The sequence below is a fragment of the Phoca vitulina genome, unplaced genomic scaffold, assembly GCF_004348235.1.
Source record: "Phoca vitulina isolate PV1807 unplaced genomic scaffold, GSC_HSeal_1.0 scaffold33, whole genome shotgun sequence".
Classification (NCBI taxonomy): Eukaryota; Metazoa; Chordata; class Mammalia; order Carnivora; family Phocidae; genus Phoca; species Phoca vitulina.
In genome coordinates this window covers 23,186,519-23,204,888 of record NW_022589736.1, presented here as the reverse complement: position 1 = coordinate 23,204,888, position 18,370 = coordinate 23,186,519, and the positions used below count along the sequence as shown (strand labels likewise).

Here is an 18,370-nt window from a genome sequence, read left to right as displayed (position 1 = left end):
CTAGAAACCAGAGAAAGAGAACTGTCCCAGAATCAGATACTTTTGCAAGGCCAGGTAGGATGAGGACTGAGAATTATCCATTGGACTTACCACCAGGGAACTCTCTGGTGACCTTGTCCATGGCAGAAGCCGGGTCACAGTGGGTGATGAAGTGAGGAACGGAAAAGGAAATGGCAGATTCTTCTCTGACCGTTTGTATTTTTACTATGCACTAGTGAATATATTTTTCCACTTCTGATCTCCACATAAATCACCCTGAAGGCACCAGCTTTGGCCAAAAGAAGCAGAAACAATGGACTGCTGGCTTCCATGTTGCTATGACTAAACGTTTCGTCCAAGTGCCCAAGACCCTAGTGGGTATTTAGGTTTTAGTCCATGAGAAACTCAGAGGTTTAGTAGGATTGGGATTTTCGCCTAGGAGAAAATATCTGGATTGTTTGAAGAGCCACACAGACTTTTCGGCATCATAACAAGAAGCCAGCCCCTGAGTAAGAGCTATGGTGGTGATGACATTCACCACTCCACGCTGGTGGCTCTGTGTTTACTTTGTTCCCAAGTCCCTCGAGACTATTGCTGGCAGACCCCACCCTTTTCCCCCCACTCTGTTCATTTTCATTATTTCAGGTTTGATCACCCGGGGCATGGTCCACTCTGACAATAAACAGTGCCAAAAAAGACAGTTAGAGGCCATGGGGTGGTTGCTGCTGAAGCCAAAATCATAAAGTGAGTCCATGTATGAAGGAAAGCCACAAATATCTGACATCCTGGAGGCTTACTATTTCATCAGAAGCAGACCATCCAGTTGCCTATCCCTCCCTCCACTGCTCTGCCTGAAGGACCACACACTTTCCAGAAACCCATGGCATCCACCCCATTTCCACTGCCCGCCTCACCAAAAGTGCTGAGCCCTTTGTGGGTATAGGTTTCTGTGCAAAGAATGAAATTACAGAATTTGTCTAATAGAAACCCACTTTTCTGAGGAGGCTACTGAGGATGCTTTTATCTTGTACTGAATTGTTCCTCAAAATATCTCCCCTGGAGGTGGGCTTAGAGAAGTCAGCGATGGACGGACCTTCCCCACCTCACATCGCGACAGATGGGAGACCCGTGAGCTTCAGTTCCCGGGCTCTTTCACATAGTCAGTGGCAGAGGTGAAACCTTACCTTCATCTGGGGGTTATTTTTTTTTTTTTACTGTTAATTGTGATGTCTTGGGATTTAGAAAGGTCAGTAGTAATACCTGACATTAGTTGAGTGTATACTACGTGCCAGTGTTTTACATTTTACGTGAATCAAGTCATGTCATCCTTCCAACCATCTTACAAGGTCGGAGCCATTATTACTTCCTTTGAGTAAATGAGGTTACTTCACAGACAGGTTCGGTGACCTGTCCAGAACCCCCCACTTAGGACGTGGTGGAGTCAGGCTTCCAGCCCAGGGCTCACGTTTCTGACCACGGTGCTGTTACCCTCTGAATGACTGGCACTTCTCAGTCTCCTTTTTTTAAAGGGCGTATTACCAAAAATTCATAGCAATACCGTGAATCATGAAGCATTCCCTGCACTGACAAAAACAATGTTTTGGAGTTAAATATGGTACGAGAGCCGTTCATTTTGAGTCTTAATTTAAAAATCTTCAAAAGTCGTGAAATAAATCGTTTCTTTTCCTACTGTGTTGGCAAAACAACCAATTCACATTTCCTCCATTTGAGGCTTTCAGCATGTTTGTAACTACAGTCGACAGCACTGTATCTCACACCGGGTAAACATTAAGGTCGTCTACGCCATTGCCCTGAGGAAGAATCCAGTGCTCTCTGCTTCCTTCGGAGCTCGGGGTTCGTGATAGCTCTGCTTCCAGAAGGAGCAGCTCCAAAAGGCCACCCACCTGCCCTTCTAGTTTACAGGCGCTCGCGGGGCAGGGCCAAGAGGAAATACCTTATAGATGAGGAAGTAAAAGTCATTAGAATGTGTAATCGATGGAGACTCTGCCTGCCTGTGTGGGTAGGAGGGCATCATGGCTCTGATAGGCAGGTTGTTTGTAATCTGGCCACAACTGAGGTAACAGTCACTAAACTGTAATACGTAAAAATAAATGAAATGTATATAATGGTGCTGAACTCTTAAAAACATTGGGTTTTTTTAAGTTCCAAAAAATATCTTTGCCTTTCTCTTTCTGTCAATTTTCAGGTTTTCTTTCCATGAGCAGTTAACATTTTTCCTCTTCCAAGAAAGCATGCTATTCTTTGTCTTCACAAATAAAACCATAAATGTTATCAAAACAATCACTCTTAAGGCTAAAAATACTTATTTTCTACGTTTTCGCCTTTTATGAATGAAATCCCACGATCTGCCAAGAATCTTTTCATTGCTATCCCTGTGCAACTGTGTTCTCTAAGAAATGATTGTCATGGTGCAAAGGATAATTTTCATAAAGAATCTCCACTGACATGGCTTAATTAGTCATCTCAATTGTGAGTCTTCCTTTCATCTGAGTCATTACAACTGTTTTAATTTCCCATACTTTCAACTTGTTCATGACAAGTTTTGAAACCGTCATTTCAAATATTTAGTGCTTATATAGGTGCACACGAGTCCCGTCCCCTTCGATTTCAGCTTGACACGTAATTAGTGTGATTTGCATTAGCATAATAAAGAAGTTATGTCGCAACAATAGTGGCATCACTTTCATGGCAACAAGTACCAGAACACACATGTACAGATGTCTTGAATATTTTTTTAAAAAGCAGAACAGTGCTTTTTTTTTCCATTTTTAAACCGTTGTCAAATTCTGACAGCTGCTATGACTTGTTTTATTCTTTAATTCTTTCCTTTTTAATGGAAGGGCATCTTCCATTCATGGCTCTAGCAGTTTAGCCACCTCTAAATGAGACAGAGAAACGCGAATCTCCCTGGTGGTCGATCTTTCCACAGCTGCGCCGCGATTCCACTGTGACATCAAATTAGTAATTATAGCTGAGCAGGCTGCTTTTTACAAAGGACAGTCTTAGCATGCCGCCAGCAAGCAAGCGACGCAGCAGGGAGCCCGGGGAAGTAAAAGAAAACATAACCGGACTCACTTGATTTCTGGGGGATTTGACCTGACTCTTTAAAGAGCCCAGGTTCTTGAGAGAGACAGTCCTGGGGATTTACACAAATATGCATTTTGTTCATCGTTCTGCACACTTCTCCTCAAAACTCGTGTCTGATTTTATGAGGTAAAGCAGAGCCTGTGTAATGGACTCACTGGGTCACTAGACGAAGATTCTTTTTAACATCTAAGCTGCGCTCTGGGAGCCACGTGACAGGAAACAGCTGCCGCGGGATCGGCGTTTGTGTGACTGTGTCGGCGATGATCGTTGTTGACGCGTGGGAGCCACGTGACAGGAAACAGCTGCCGCGGGATCAGCGTTTGTGTGAGTCTGTCCGCGATGATCATTGTTGACGTGTGGGAGCCACGTGACAGGAAACAGCTGCCATGCCATCGGCGTTTGTGTGACTCTGTCGGCGATGATCGTTGTTGACGCGTGGGAGCCACGTGACAGGAAACAGCTGCCATGCCATCAGCGTTTGTATGATTGTGTCGGCGATGATCGTTGTTGACGCGTGGGAGCCACGTGACAGGAAACTGCCGCGGGATCGGCGTTTGTGTGAGTCTGTCGGCGATGATCGTTGTTGACGCGTGGCTGGTGAGCCGCAGAAAGCCGCCTTGTCCATTCTTAGGCATTGTGAATTGCACTAGCAATTAAGTGACTGTCACCATCTCGGACATTTTACCTATTATTGAGTGAAGATTCGGGAGAATTGATCATTAATACCCTTATATCGAGAAGTGCTTTCCCAAACCAGTGTTCAGCATTTCTTTTGTGATGTTTAAATGGTAACAAATTACAACTAATGACACCCTCTCTCGGGCTCTTTGGGATGCAGTTAAAGGCAAGGTGACAAAGCTGCTGGGACAATAAGGGACACAAACACAGCGGCATGTCCTGTCCCCCCCGGGAATCTTCCCGCCGTCAGCTGATGATCGGTTAAAAACGAGGTGATCGCAGCTTTTACGCGCCAAACTCAGCTCATGCTTGAACCTTCTTCTGTAAAATCCCTTTTCTCCCCAGATGGAAGCGAACCATTTCCCTTTGCCAGCCAGTGCTAGAAACGCCGATTCCAGCCCCCACAGGGCAAGGAATAGCTTCCCATTCGGGCAGAAGCAGGGCCCGTTCCTCAGACCTTAAGTTAAAGGCAACGCGGGTAACATCTGCCTCGTGGCCTAGAGATGTTTTATAAAAGGGGCTTCTCGGGGAGGGGTCCCAAACAGCAGTCGTGGATCAGAGTCCCAGCCCCTGCCCTGGCATCAATGGAAGTTCGGGGGTTGGGGATAAATCATTTCACTTTGTCATCATTCCTAAGATAAAAAGACGTGATTGTATCACTGGTTCTCCTGCTTTAGCGTCAGAATCTCTTGTTTCAAACGAAGCTCTCCCCTCCTGCAGAGGTGCAGATCAGCAGGGGACTGGACTTTGAGAAGTCCTGGACTTGACAGTCACTCAAATCCTGTCTGTTCCAAGTATGGGTGAAGGTGATTGCGAAGATTCATGGGAAGAATGTTTGGAACTGTCATATCATATCAACGGATGTCGGGGCAAGCCTTAAGAACCCTATAATGTAAACCATAGGGGTTAGTCTGGGAAGTCGAGTTTTTTAAGATTCAACTCATTTGGAATTTGCTAAGAGTGGCACATGAAAAAGAGGGGGTAACATGTAGTGGCTCTTGGGAGCACCTCCCAGGCAACAGCATTAAAGTCCTTGGCCCGTCTGGCTTCCAGTGGCGTGGAAACCCTCAGTTGCCTTCAGTTCATTTTTATGTCTCTGGGATGAATTCAACCCCGGGTATCCACCCCAAGCACACAAGGAACAGTGCTGTTGGATATGGGGATTTTTTTTTTTTTAAGCTGACAACTCTTATTTAGTTGGTTCCAGAAAGAGTCGTGGTGGAAAGAAAACTTCAAAATTTAGAATGGGGCCTGAATTTAAGCCAAGCTGCTGCAGATGCATGTTTTTTAAAATAATAAAATTGTGGGGGCGGTTAAACATCCGACTCTTGATTTCAGCTCAGGTCGTGATCTCAGGGTGGGGAGATCGAGCCCCACATCAGGCTCTGCACTGGGCATGAAGTCTGCTAAAGATTCTCTCTCCACCCCAACCCCTTTCTAAAAAAAGTAAGACTAAAATAAAATAATAAAATTGTGATGTTCACTAGGTTAGTATTAAACCAGAAACCATATAGTACTTGTCTTAAGTTTTCAGACTCTGAGATTTCTTATCAACACCAACATCCGTGCAACAGAATCTTCCAGTCAGATCGTAACAACCTATTTTGTGGGTCCCGCATGCAGGGTAACTGTGACGTCACAGCCCGTGGAGGAAAACCAAACTGTCCCCATTGATACCGCCCACTTACAGTTAAAGGGCCATTACGTTTTGGAAAGTATGACAATATTTGAAAAGCAATATATTTCACATTTTAAATATTAGCTTGAAAATCTTAGGGAAAATAAATAACCAACAGCTGGGCACTGCCCGCCCCAGGAGAGTTCTAAGCGGCAAAATCACACTGGGGCTTCCCTGGTTTTGTGCGACTTAATTGCAGCCTGGTTTCACAAGTGTGTTGAAGTATATTCTCTTTCTACATTTACACATAGACAAGTTCAAAGTAAAAATGAACCTTTCACATGCAGATGCTGGTCACAAATGTATCCACTCTCATTGTAGAAATTACAAGGTAGTAATGAGCTGTTGGATCAATTTCCAAGCCATGAACTTGCATAGACATTCCACTTAGTTAAAGAAGGTTGTTACATGCACTTTTTGTGAGAAAGCACTGGTTATCTTTGCTACTTCTGTATGAACTCTACCCATATTCACTAACTTGCCTTTTCGTGTATCAAATTTGTGGCTTGGATGTTTTGAGAAGCAGAACTGATTTTATTATAAATCTCTAACATCTCTTATTACCCTAAAATTGATACCACATATATGATGTTATTCAATCAAATTATCTTTATCCTAGCTCCAAAGTAAGGATTACCTATAATTCTCTCCCTCACAGAAATATTTCTGGAGAGTATATTTTCAGCCCCACAGACTGATTTTTATGAAGTGTTTTGGAAAGTCTGCTGAAGGGGGTTTTATTCTTTCTCTTAATTTTCATTTAGGTGAGCTTGGAATAACAAATAAATCAGGAAAATAAGCAGTCCCTAACATGAGACAATAATTAGTACGTATTTTTTTATGTTGTGTATTCAGCTCCAAGTGTGACAATACAGCCCATCAAAGGGACACCAGGCGGCAATCTTTGACATCAAGGCTTACAATTAGACTTTAAAAATGGGTTGCCAAATGAGCACATCGAACACAAATTCATTTCTTTCTGAAGTATATACAAGTCCTTTAATCACAGAGAACTATGCTATGCATTATCCTTTGCATTGAAACCTTCTGGTGCCAAAATCCTGTTTGCATTAAACACACAAGTGTGACAGGAGTACGTTCCATTTTCCTGTTAGGGTTTCCGTCCAGGCGAAAATAAAACGTGGCTCTGTATTATATAAGTTTTGGCTCTGTGCATTTTGAGTATACATGTATTTTTTACTTTCCTATTGGTAGTGGCAATATAAAATACCATAGACTCTTAGTATAATTTAATATAATTGTAGCACAATGATAAAACCCAGTATCATTTTCGTTTGAATTCTGTGTATATGAAGGTACGTTTTTGACTGTGAATACAGATTTCAAATATTTGTGATTTTTTTTAAAAATTCTTTCTGAATCCTCTAAGAGATAATTTGATTTTTTATTCTCATAAAATAAGACTTCTATATCATTTCTCTGGCTTTACTAGCCCTTAACATAGGCAGTATTACTAAACTACACACACATGACAGCAGTCATATATCACATCACAGAGCCCTTAGTGAAGTAGGTAAATAGTTATATATAACCAACAGGTTAACTTCCATCTGAAACAAGATGTAAGTTCTTTTGCTAAACATTTATTTTTGGATTTGTTTTCAGAGAATCTGCAAAATTTTTACTAATTTGGAATCTTAAAGTTTTTATTAAAAGTCCTAACTATTTTTATATTAGAAAGGCAGTTCTAATGCCTTGTTTTGTTTTGTTAATCTCCTTTCTACCCTTTGCCTCCTAGTTCCTCCCGGGATCCAAAATTTCTGGCCACAGAAGCACAGGTTCATTTCTAAAACTGAGAGTTCTAAACTTTGTCATTGTTAGTTCTGTGTGCTTTTTCCTTTTTTTTAATCTCAAAGCCCTGGCCAAATCTGTCCTTAGAGATCACTTATGTCTTTTATTGAACCCGAGGGAATAATAAGTAGTTACTTATATTCAGAAGCATTTATACATGTAAAATATCCATGTGTTGGCTGTCTTCAAGCTCTGACACAGTTGGGTGTATATCCTGACTCTCAGGGTCATGTTCATTTGTGTTGAGTTACACATAAACCATTTCTGACCATGACCAATATTGTTACATAGTATGTTTCTTACTAATGAAGGGTATAGACTCGTGAGGGACAGATTAAACAGCTGGTTCAGAACATCACAGCTAGTATAAAAATGTTAAATATGCCAAACTTTTAAAAATCTTGCTCTGGATTTATCAGCAATGAGTTTTTCTCTGGCTACACAAGCCATACTTGAGAACATGACCAACAAATAACACTGACGATGATGTTTGTATATAACCCTCCACGTGGCAAGCACTGCCCTAAGCTTTATAGGCGTATGAACTCAAGTAATGCTCACAGCGGTGCTGTTTGCTAATCCCCATTTAAAGAGGAGGAAACCAAGTCACAGAGAGGTCAAGTAACTGGCTCAAAGCCGCACAGCTAATAATCGGAGGAGTTGAGCTATAACCCCGGCAGCTTGGATCCAGTTTGTGCTCAGAACCTGACACTTGAGTCTGTGTCCCGTGCTGGGCCCTGCCGAATGGGCCTGGGGTCTGGCATCACCCCGCAGGAAAGTGTGAGGGACATGCATCCTGCTAATTTTATCCACACGATGGGTAGGTGGCAAGGGGAATGGTGTCTGCTTGTGCCTTTGGCTACCTTGGTGCACTTATATGTCGCATTAGTAGAGGTGAATGTCATCTTGCGTGCAATCCACCCCAATAGAGTTACCTCATTCCAAAGGGAAAGTAACTTTGCCTGGACTCTCCTCTGAGTTTGGTTGTACGCAGCCTCCCTCGGCTGGCTAGGGCCTGGGAGCAGCTCCCAGAGGCCCCCAGGCAGGGGTCCTGGCCCAGGGCAGGGGGGATGGGGGAGGGTGATGGAGCTCGTCTTTCTTGGAGCACCTTGTGTGGTACTGCAATTCCCCCGTCACACTCGGAGGCTCCCAGTCTCCACGAAACTGGCCAGGAGAACTTAATTCAGAGGGAATAAATAAAGACTTAACCTACTACCACTTCAGAAAGGTTGCTGACCGCTGGCTGGGAGCCAGCCTCGGAGAGTCCGCAGTTAAGAAGCGATTCTGAGCTGATGTCTTTAGCTCTGGTGGTTTCCTCCGCCCTCTGGCTGGTTCTGCATTGAACTAGAAAGGGCATGAAAGACACCCATTAAAGAACCAGACCAGTGACTTCGAGGCTTTCAAAGCTCTCCTAAGTGCAAATAATCCAGTGTTGCAAAGCAAAGGGTGGACTCCATTGCTACCCGCAGTTATTTCCATGCTGCTCTGCAGACCTCACCTTTGTGGGCCGTGTACCCCGAGAGTGCATAAGTTCATTAATTCACAGCCTAGTAGTTTTCTCCACTTAAAAAAAAAAAGTGTTTAAATATAAATACTTCTCATTATCAGAGGGATGTATAGAAATTGTTGTAAAAGCTAAGCAATAAAAAAGAAAAAAGACACACCAAGAAACAGACTCTCAGCTATAGAGAACAAACAGATGGTTAGCGGAGGGGAGGCGGGTGGGGGGATGGGGGAAACAGGTGATGGGGAGAAAGCATACATCTACCGTGATGAGCACTGAGTGACGTCTAGAATTGTTGGATCACTCTATCGTACACCTGAAACTAAGATGACACTCTGTTGACTACTGGAAATTAAAATTTAAAATTTTTTTTAAAAAGCTAAGCAGTAAGGTTTTCTTGAGCATGAATCACTGTCACGTGATTTTATCGGTGTCACGTAGCTCTTGGTAGAAGAGAACAAAGTTCTTTTTTTTAAGAAAAGGTTTTGTATGCAGTCTCTCAACCTATGTTTTAAATCCATACAATTCGTTGAAAGTTCACATCGACGGTGGCAATGACAACAGCGGCGCTCGCTAGCTAGTGTGTCACACGGGTGTCGGCGGAGTTCTCGGAACAACCCACCGCAGCCGAATGACAAGCATCAGGCAGCCTGGGTTCCCATCTCCACGTGAGAACTGGCCACCTAGCTTGCCAGGGTGTGAGACCTTAGTTAAGACCTTAGTTAACCGGCATAATCTCTCTGAGCTCAGTTTGCTTGGCCTCTAAGGGTAATAGTTAAGATTGTTGTGAAGAATAACCGGGACGAGGCACTTAAATGAATGGATGCAGGTGAAATGCCTATTAGCACAGGACCTACAGCTGCTGGTGCTGCGGGGCGTGTTCCCGTCCGGCGCCTGAGGCCCCCGCCCGGAGAGGTCCAGAAGCCTGGCCTGGGCCCTGGCAAGTCGGGCGCGGAGCCAGGCTCCGGAACGTCGGGATTCGCGTCTCCAACACTCTGGTGGTGCTCCCACGCGCTCTGCCCCACCACAGACACTCGGGGGTGGGTATGCGTAGACCAGTGTTGGATTCCTACAGCAGCTGCCCTGCTAAGGATCTGCCTTTGCCTCTTGAGCCTTTCGGTAAGCCCTTAGGTCTTTTAACCAATCTGGTTGCCCTTTTTAAAACTTGATCCAATCTAAATGCGTCCCTAGTGCCTGTGAAATTCACAAGTGAGCTCAGTAATAGAGTAGAGGGTGCCCAGAGGTTTATGAGCTAGGATTCAGTTTTCCCTGTCACATGCGGTAATCCTGCCGGGGTGAACCCGAAGTGGCATGCATCTTCGTGAATGTGCCTGGAATTACAAGCGCCTCTCCACTGTGTCATTTACTGCCTCGGCTCTGCTCTGACAGCCCCGGCTTTAGGTTTCCCTTGCTCCCACAGAACCCCAAATCCCTCTGCCCTTCTTCTCTTACACGTATGAAGCGAGTTGTGGAGTTGAGGCCAATACCTTAATCCCTACCACCGCCACCCACACATGCTGCCGTCACCCCCCACACACAGTTAGACACCAACAGCCAGGGTGTCCCCTTGGAGAATCCCCTCCTTCTCCGTGTGTGTGTGGGGGGGGAGATCTGGCTTCAACCCTTTCTTCTAAGGCACTTCCAATTTTGTATTTTGGGCAGTGTTTCTCACTGCCCTCTGGGTTTGTGAAACTTCAGATCCTTGCATTTCATTCGCTGTGAAACTGCTTTACGTTTATAATTGTGCTGGAAGCGGACCTGAGGGTTGAGTGTGGTTGACTCAAACATTTCACGTTAATGTGCTATCTTCACACGTACGGGTTTTTATGTCACGTTTATGACATTTTTAAATTATTAATGACAAATTGAGGGAGTCAGTCTACCAGGCGCCTCCATAGTTTTTGTGAAGAACGGCATTGTGTTTTTATTTCCTCAAAACTCTGACTCAGCATGAAAGTATTTGAAAGTAGATCAGTCTCCCCCAAGAATGGTATTATTTATCCGTCTGTTTTGCATTCTCATGCTGCCTTTTTTTTTTTTTACCTACTTGCTCTCCTGTCTTTCAAGCTAGATCACAGACTCCTTTAGAATAGAAATGTTGACCTATTCATTTCTGCATTTCTGTACATGACTGTCATTTGGTAACTGCTAATTGAATCAAATCTTTGGATTTCTGATCTTTGCTATAACTGCTTTGTAAAGATAATTATTTTGGCAGTAGTTTTATCAAATTAAAAATTGCAAAACTTCTAGGGCACCTGGGTGGCTTAGTCAGTTAAGCGTCTGCCTTTGGCTCAGGTTACGATCCCAGGGTCCTGGGATCGAGCCTCGCGTGGGGCTCCCTGCTCCGCGGGAGTCTGCTTCTCCCTCTCCCTCTGCCCCTCCCCCCATTCGTGTGTGCACTCTCTCTCTCTCTCTCTCTCAAATAAAATCTTTTTTAAAAATTGTAAGACTTCAGGGGCGCCTGGGTGGCTCAGTCGTTAAGTGTCTGCCTTCGGCTCAGGTCATGATCCCGGGGTCCTGGGATCGAGCCCCGCATCGGGCTCCCTGCTCAGTGGGAAGCCTGCTTCTCCCTCTCCCACTCCCCCTGCTTGTGTTCCTGCTCTCGCTGTCTCTCTCTCTGTCAAATAAATAAATAAAATCTTTAAAAAAAAAAAAATTGTAAGACTTCAAATTTTTGCAAAGTTAAAATGAGTGGCAGAGCTACAAATTTGGAATTGCATAATATATGTGCATATACATGTGTGTACAGACAGATGTGAATAGTTTACGCAGAAGAAAAAGTGAGCAGTCCAAGCATTTGAAAGGTGGTTCAGTAGATCTATGCAGTGGGTTTTCTTTTATTGCTCTGAATAACGGGGGCGGGGGGTAGTGTGGAGAGCAGTAAGAATATGTCCTTTCCTTGGATTTTCTTTTTTTTCATTTAGCTCACACTTATGGGAAAGAGAGCTATTCAGACATTCATTGGTGTACTAAGATGGTGTCTTATGTTGAATTCCTTTCAGCTGGAAGAAATAAGCTGTGATTAGCTGACAGGAGTGGGGAGGAGTTTTGATTAGTCTTGAACTCTCCCAGAATGCAGGTTGCACGAAGTTAAATAGAATAATGCACACTTTCAAAATTATATGCCCATATTATCCTATAGCATAAGCTCAAGTTTTTTACTACTTGTGACCCATGTTTCGATCATCACGCATGACTTTGCGTTGTGACGGTCACCGTAAGGACAGTGTAGTTGCCAGCTCACCACCTTCTTGTTTATTTGTAAAGGATAGAGCTGTTCATCTTAATATGTTTTATGTTAAGACATTTTCCTTTGGCCTAGTCCAAATGCCAACAGAATTTTCTTCTTGGTGGGGTGGTGACCAGGAAGGATTAGAAGGGACAGATGGCCAACCTCTGGCTGCATATTCTCCCTGACTGAGAAATTAGATAGGATTATGGATGGTGCTTCTCTGAGACCAGCTAACCTTGTTATTTGTAACATGAAGCCAGCAAAGGCTATCCAAAAAGTGCCAGTGGTGTGGAGTTGGGTTGTACCAGTAAGAAAATTGAAGGTTCCTGACAAAGAATTCCAAGAATACAAATTCTATACTTAGAAGACTTCTTGTAAGAGAGTGGATCTCAGAAAGCAGTCAGGTTTACGCCATGAAATCTGTTACAAAACTGCATAATATGGAGTGCGGGTGACCCTCCATTCCTGGTGCGAATGCTTCCTAGTGGTCGTAGCTCACTGGTGCCCCCTTGCGGTATTCAAGCCGCCTCACATTTTGTTGCCTCGGGTAAGAAGCCTGCGGTGAGGGAGGCACACTCCATTTCCGGGGGTGGAAACGTAACCTCCGGGTTGGAAGGCATATATTTCTTAGATTTTATTCAAACTTCTTTCATTCCCTTTGTCGTCTGCTTTAGGCCAAAGAACTACCGACTTTAAAGGATAATGATTTCATCAATGAGGGCCAAAAGATTTATATTGATGACAACAACAAAAAGGTGTTCCTGGAAAAACTGAAAAAGGATGTTGAGGTAAGAAAAAATCAGCGTCAAGGACAGCCCCGTCGTAGAAATGTCACCACTCTTGATTTTTAGAAGCTTCTTCAACGGTCCATTTAAATCTGCAACCAAGGCAAAAATACGTATTGTACCTTATGAAAATCACATCTAAACAGGTGCATCTCCTGTGTGACCTGGTTTAGGAAAGAAGTGTGCTGCTTCGGCAGGCAGCTCCTTCCTCTAGATGACAGACCAAGGAAAGCACCTGATGTCCTCTGCGGGGCGTCCCCACCCTCGGCTTGCCACGTTCTTGGTCGGTGGGGAGCCTGTGTGGTCGCAGCCTGCTCACGGACTGCCCGCAGCAACCAGACGGAGGGTGACGCTGAGTGATGACATTCTGTCACACAGCAAAGCGTTTCAAAAACAAATGTTTAGTAACTATTTGAATTTGGGGTTTTCTTCATCTAAACCACATCTTGGTGTTAGTAAACAGAGCCCCAGTCACCTGGTGATTTAGCATTTCCACCAGCCTCTGTGAAAGTGGTGTCATCAGGCCACCAAGCCTTACACATGGTGGGGACAGCACCAAGGCTGGTCGCCACCCCAGCGTCATGGGGGATGGTTGTGACACAAAATACTGTGTGACAGTGGGCTTTTCATCTCTCGTGAGGGAGGCTGTTTTGCTTAACTGTTATTTTAAGAATTAAAAATACACTCTTCCCTATCCTTTTGTTGATTTTAAAGGCATCACAGCCTTGTCGGACTTCCTTTTATGAGTCCTTTGGAAATTAATTCGGGGGAAAAAAAAGATTTTCTTGAGATTCGTTAGGTTTACAAGACCCTGCAAAGAGAATTCTAATGTAGACAGTTACTGAACAAAGTTTTTCTGAGCTGTTACTTTCCTTCATCTGTATGTGTGAGTATGGTATACTTTTTAAAAATTTTTTTACTTTGAAATACAGTTCCCCCCACACCAGTACAGCTCTGCTACTTACAGGCTTTAGTGGAAAGTTTTCCTCTTCATGTCATTAAATAAAAATAATTAGAATGGTTCGAGCCAAAGAATGAGTGTCTTGCATTTGAATGTATCCTCCGTGAGGGCAGAGCAGTTTGTTTCCTTTTTCCTGTTCTGACGTCTCTTTCATTGTAAGACACCCAGATTGACCGAGTGAGTTCATAACTATTTTTAGGTCATGAATTATTTTCATAAAAAAATGTTTACTTTTTTTTAAACCTACCTGGTGTATATACTTCAATTAGAACCTAAGTAGTGTTTATTTCTAAAGGATACAAGTGTCTACTTAAAAAGAAAAGTAGAAGAAAGTGTTTGCTTTTATCATGTAACATTTTTTTCTCCAGTCTTTCATTAACAAGCTTTTTTTTTCCAATGTTGCCAGTGATTATTGTTACAGTACGTATTAGTTAAACATTAAACATTTCCCATACTTTGGTGTCAACTTGACCTGATAACTAAGTACTCTAGCTAGACCTACTCACTTTCGGGTTTTTATTCATCAATCAGCAAATCTTTAATTTTGAGAATAATACCAATTGAGCAATTATGGTAAATATCCTTTAGGGTTATGTGCAATCTGCCAAAAAAAAAAAAAAAATTTTGTTTCCATCCCTTTTTCTGTTGGCTGTGTACCACTAGGATATTTAGACTCCAGATATAATATAACTGAAGCAGTTCAAATTTACAGTTGAATTACATAAGGATCCTCTTAGCCCTTTTGTTGTCTCTAATAATGTCGTTGATTAGAGGATTTGGATAGTTTAATCCCATGCAGGGCTCTTGCACTTAGTTGTTTTGTTGAAATTGAAGCAGGGCATAAAGCATTCTTTTCATTAAAAAAAAAAATTCTCAATGGCTGATACAAGTATCTTTAGTTTTGAAATTCATGCAGAAGCATCATTAAATTTTTAAGCAGGTAATTATGGTGAAGTGGCTTGACATCTGATCTTGATAAATGAGACTAGAATTTAATCTAGTTTTGTTTTTTCATTAACACTTTGCTTTCTAATTTAGCTGACTGGCCTGTTTGAGTACAGTTTTTTGGTGGGGGGTGGGGATGACTCTTTGTTTTTTACTTAATGCTTAAGGTAAAAGATGAGTTTATTATAGCTCAAGAAGTAATCTATTTTTGTAGCAAAAAGAAAAGAATTGTCATGAGAATCTAGCTGCTTTTTTTTTCTTTTTGCAACCGAAATCCTGCTCTGTTCATATACCCTGAAAATATTTCAATTCAGAAAGCTTTGCACATAACTGCGTATTGGTGAGCCCTTTTCTCCAAAAGACAGTGCTCTGTGGAGAGTGAAAATCACTTTGGCCTTCTGGGCTGCATGTTGTCAGCTCCAATCATGACCGTAGATGGTGGATGGTGGAGAGTTGGCACCCATCTCCTCTCATTGGCTCACGCTGGGAGCCTGGGGGTGTCGGGGAGCCCCTACCACAGGGCATCTCAGCTGTCGTGTTTATGGGCGCACAACCTTGGAAATGGGTGGGAGGGTGGAGGTGGGGGCGGGGATGGTGGGCCGCCAACATTGACGGACCCACTGGTAGAGCCTAAACTCCGTCCCAGGCAGTCGTTCTCTCTTTCATTCATAACAACTCCGGAGGATGAGTGCTGACATTATCCCAGTCTATGGATGAGAAAACTGAGCCCAGAGACTCTATGTGATTTGCTCAAAGACGCACAGCTACTAAATTCAGACTGGGATTTGAGGCTGTCAGAGGCCACCCTCCTAAACTGCTCTGCTTTAAAACGCAAATTAAAAATGTTTGTGAGAACACAGTTGAGACTTTGTTTCCTGATGAACGCCCCAAAGGAGGATCATTATAACTTTTAACAAGTGATACGGGATAACTGTTAAATAGGGCTGGTTGGAATTTTAATTCTGCATTGCACATGTGTTAGGAGGTGGTAATTCAGTAGAACAAATGTGTTAATAAAGTTAGCAAATAAAACGAATTTAAATGTTGTGAAGGAGAGTTTATTAATGGCTCTCTTACCACATAGTCTTCTAGAAGGGTTTGTGACAGGGCTCATTAAAGATCTTGAAGAAGATTCTAGCTCAAAGATTTGGCATAAAGAGGAATTAATTATGAAGGAATCAGATTAGGTGGGATATTCTGAGGAAAAAAGAAGCCGACCAAAGGTCTGGCAGATAATTATTAAGAAGTTGGAAAGGAGGAAAGGCGAGGGACCTAAAGATTATAAAGATTTAAAAATTGTCATGCTTTGAAATCTTATGTACTTAAAAAAAATCAATAAATTTGAGTCAGAAGCTTAAAGGAATGAACAGAAAACAGAGCAAATATGTATTAAGTTCCTAATGTCAGCTGGAGGCAAACCCCAGCAGTGCAGCCCTTAACCCCTTCCCTCCTCTCCTTCCCCCCTCAACGTGGAGTCTTCCAGGCCTCGGTCGTTTTGTGATACCCAGCAGGAATTTTCTCTAACAAGAATCTCAGTTTATTGCCACATTTCATTCCGCTCTACTTCCGAAGAGATTTAAAATTAAGTTTGTGAAGATAAGAGCTAGTGAATCTCTGGGCTTTTCCAGGTTTCTCCTCTTGGCCCACCTCACTTGAGCCCGTCTCCGTGTTTCAAGTGCGTATTTGATGAAAAAGGCCTTCTACCGTAGCAACAACATGGGCAATTAGGCCACAGCCTCCATTGTTACCTGCAAGGCACTGTTTTCATTGCCTAAGCTACATTCTCTCTCCCTCTCCTCTCTACCCTCCCCCATGAGCTGAATGGTATTATCCCATTTTATAGTTAGAATAACTGAGGCTCAGAGCTAGTGAGAGAAATAAGATTTAGTCTCCCGTCTGACTCCCAAACCTATAGTCTTTTTCTTTTAAAGATTATCTGGTACTTTAATTAAAGAATAAAGGGGTCACCCTTATCAGCAAAACCTATGCTCTTCCCCACTCTGCTGTCCTTGGTCTTCCGTTTTCCTCTCAGTGTCCTCGATCTGAAAACTCACGTAGCACCCACTTGGGACCACAGTCAGGGTCCTTGATCTTGGGTGGGTCAGAGCAGCTGCTTACCTAGAGATGCATTTTACATGTCACCGATGGTGAGGTTTGGGATGCAGAGCTGCCTTACTCGGAAGGAGCGTGGGCAGTGGTCTGACTGCAGAGCTCAGGCCTGGGAAGGCGCCGGCCATTGTGAGCAGCACCGATGCAAGAGGGGACACTTGGGCCTTGAGACGCGCACACACACACACACTCACTCACTCACTCACTCTCTCTCTGAGTGAGGCGGTCCAGCCCCGGCTGTCATCCGTGCCCAGCTGACCTTTGCAAGTTCATTACGGGCAGCCCCCTTGCTTTTGTAATAAAGCACACTTGAAAGCCGGCCACGTGAAGGTGGAATGGTGGACTTACCCATTACAGACCTACTCCGTACAGCAGAGCCCAGACGCGTGGTAAATGGTCTCATTGTGCCTCGGGCAGAGGTTTCTTTGTTGCTTTGTTCTATGTTTTCACTTGGCTGGGGTGATTATTTCTTTGAGACAGGGGTTAGGGAAATTAGGGTGAGTTAAGCAGCAGGCGTCTCATTCACTTGTTCAGTAAATACCAAGAGCTACCAGCACTTCCCGGCGGTCAGGAACGCGGTGAGGGCAGAAACGGCCAGAGCTCCTGCCCTCTCGGGGCTGCCACGTTCGGGAAAGATTATGCTCGACTCACATAATCCAACAAGATACACGTGCAGCTGAGCCAAGCATCATTAGGGCAAAGTGCGCTGGTTCACCCGTGCCCGCGCTTTGGGGATGTGGCCTAGGCAGGAATCGGGAAAGGCTTCCCATAGCAAGTGTCTCTGCAGCTGAGATCTGCAGTCAGGTGGCAGGGAACTGGGTGCTGGTAAGAGGGCCAGAGGGTGGGCCGGAACAGGGTTCAAGGCGGCCCAAGAGGTACTGGCACCAAACTATCCTGGCCCACTGGGCCATGTTAGAGCTTGCTTCTGCCCGGCAGGATGTGGGATACCACGGGAAGGCCTTAGGCAGGGGCTGGGCAAGATCAAATTTGCATTTGGAAAAGATCTTCCCTTCCCAGAGGGGGTCAGTTCGCACAGCATCGATCTTTACCACTTCCCAGGGAGCTTCCAAGGGCCCGGGAAGAGCAGGGACAGAGAGAAGGGGGCCTTTGTCCTGCCCCGGGTCAAGCGGAGCAGGACCTGGCCCAGCCAAGCCCCCCCAACCCTGCACTCAGTGCGCGCGATCGCGCATACACACACACACACACACACACACGCTCTCTCTCTCTCTCTCTCTCTGCAGGCAGGTGCTGGTAACCCGTGTCTGCAGCGGTACCCAGACCTCTGGAGGGTGTCCGGGGTGGGCAGAGGGGGCAGGCCAGATAGACAGAGGGGTCGGGGCCAGCGCTGTGCTAGGTGTGGGAGGGGACAAAGGAGGCGCTGACCCCGTTCTCTGGGAGCTCAGAGGCTGAGCTCAGCCCCAGGCACAGCTCTCTGGGACCCATGGCCACCAGTGAGCACCCTGCCTGTCATACCTGCCTGGGGGGCTGGGGCGTGGGCAGAGGGTATGACTGGGGATTTCTGATGCAGTGTTTCCTGAATGTCTTCTGTTTCCAAATCAGTAGGCCCCCAGGGCGT

General features: G+C 44.4%; 1 protein-coding gene across 2 annotated transcripts in view; it reads left to right on the top strand.

Annotated features, from left to right (window-relative positions):
* Positions 1-18,370, top strand: part of PIP4K2A (phosphatidylinositol-5-phosphate 4-kinase type 2 alpha) — a 173,686-nt gene that overhangs the window by 144,767 nt on the left and 10,549 nt on the right. For both annotated transcript variants that reach the window (XM_032425909.1, XM_032425910.1), the window contains exon 7: positions 12,669-12,782. In XM_032425909.1, coding sequence (XP_032281800.1) covers positions 12,669-12,782 — 114 coding nt within the window. The remainder of the gene's footprint in view (positions 1-12,668; positions 12,783-18,370) is intronic.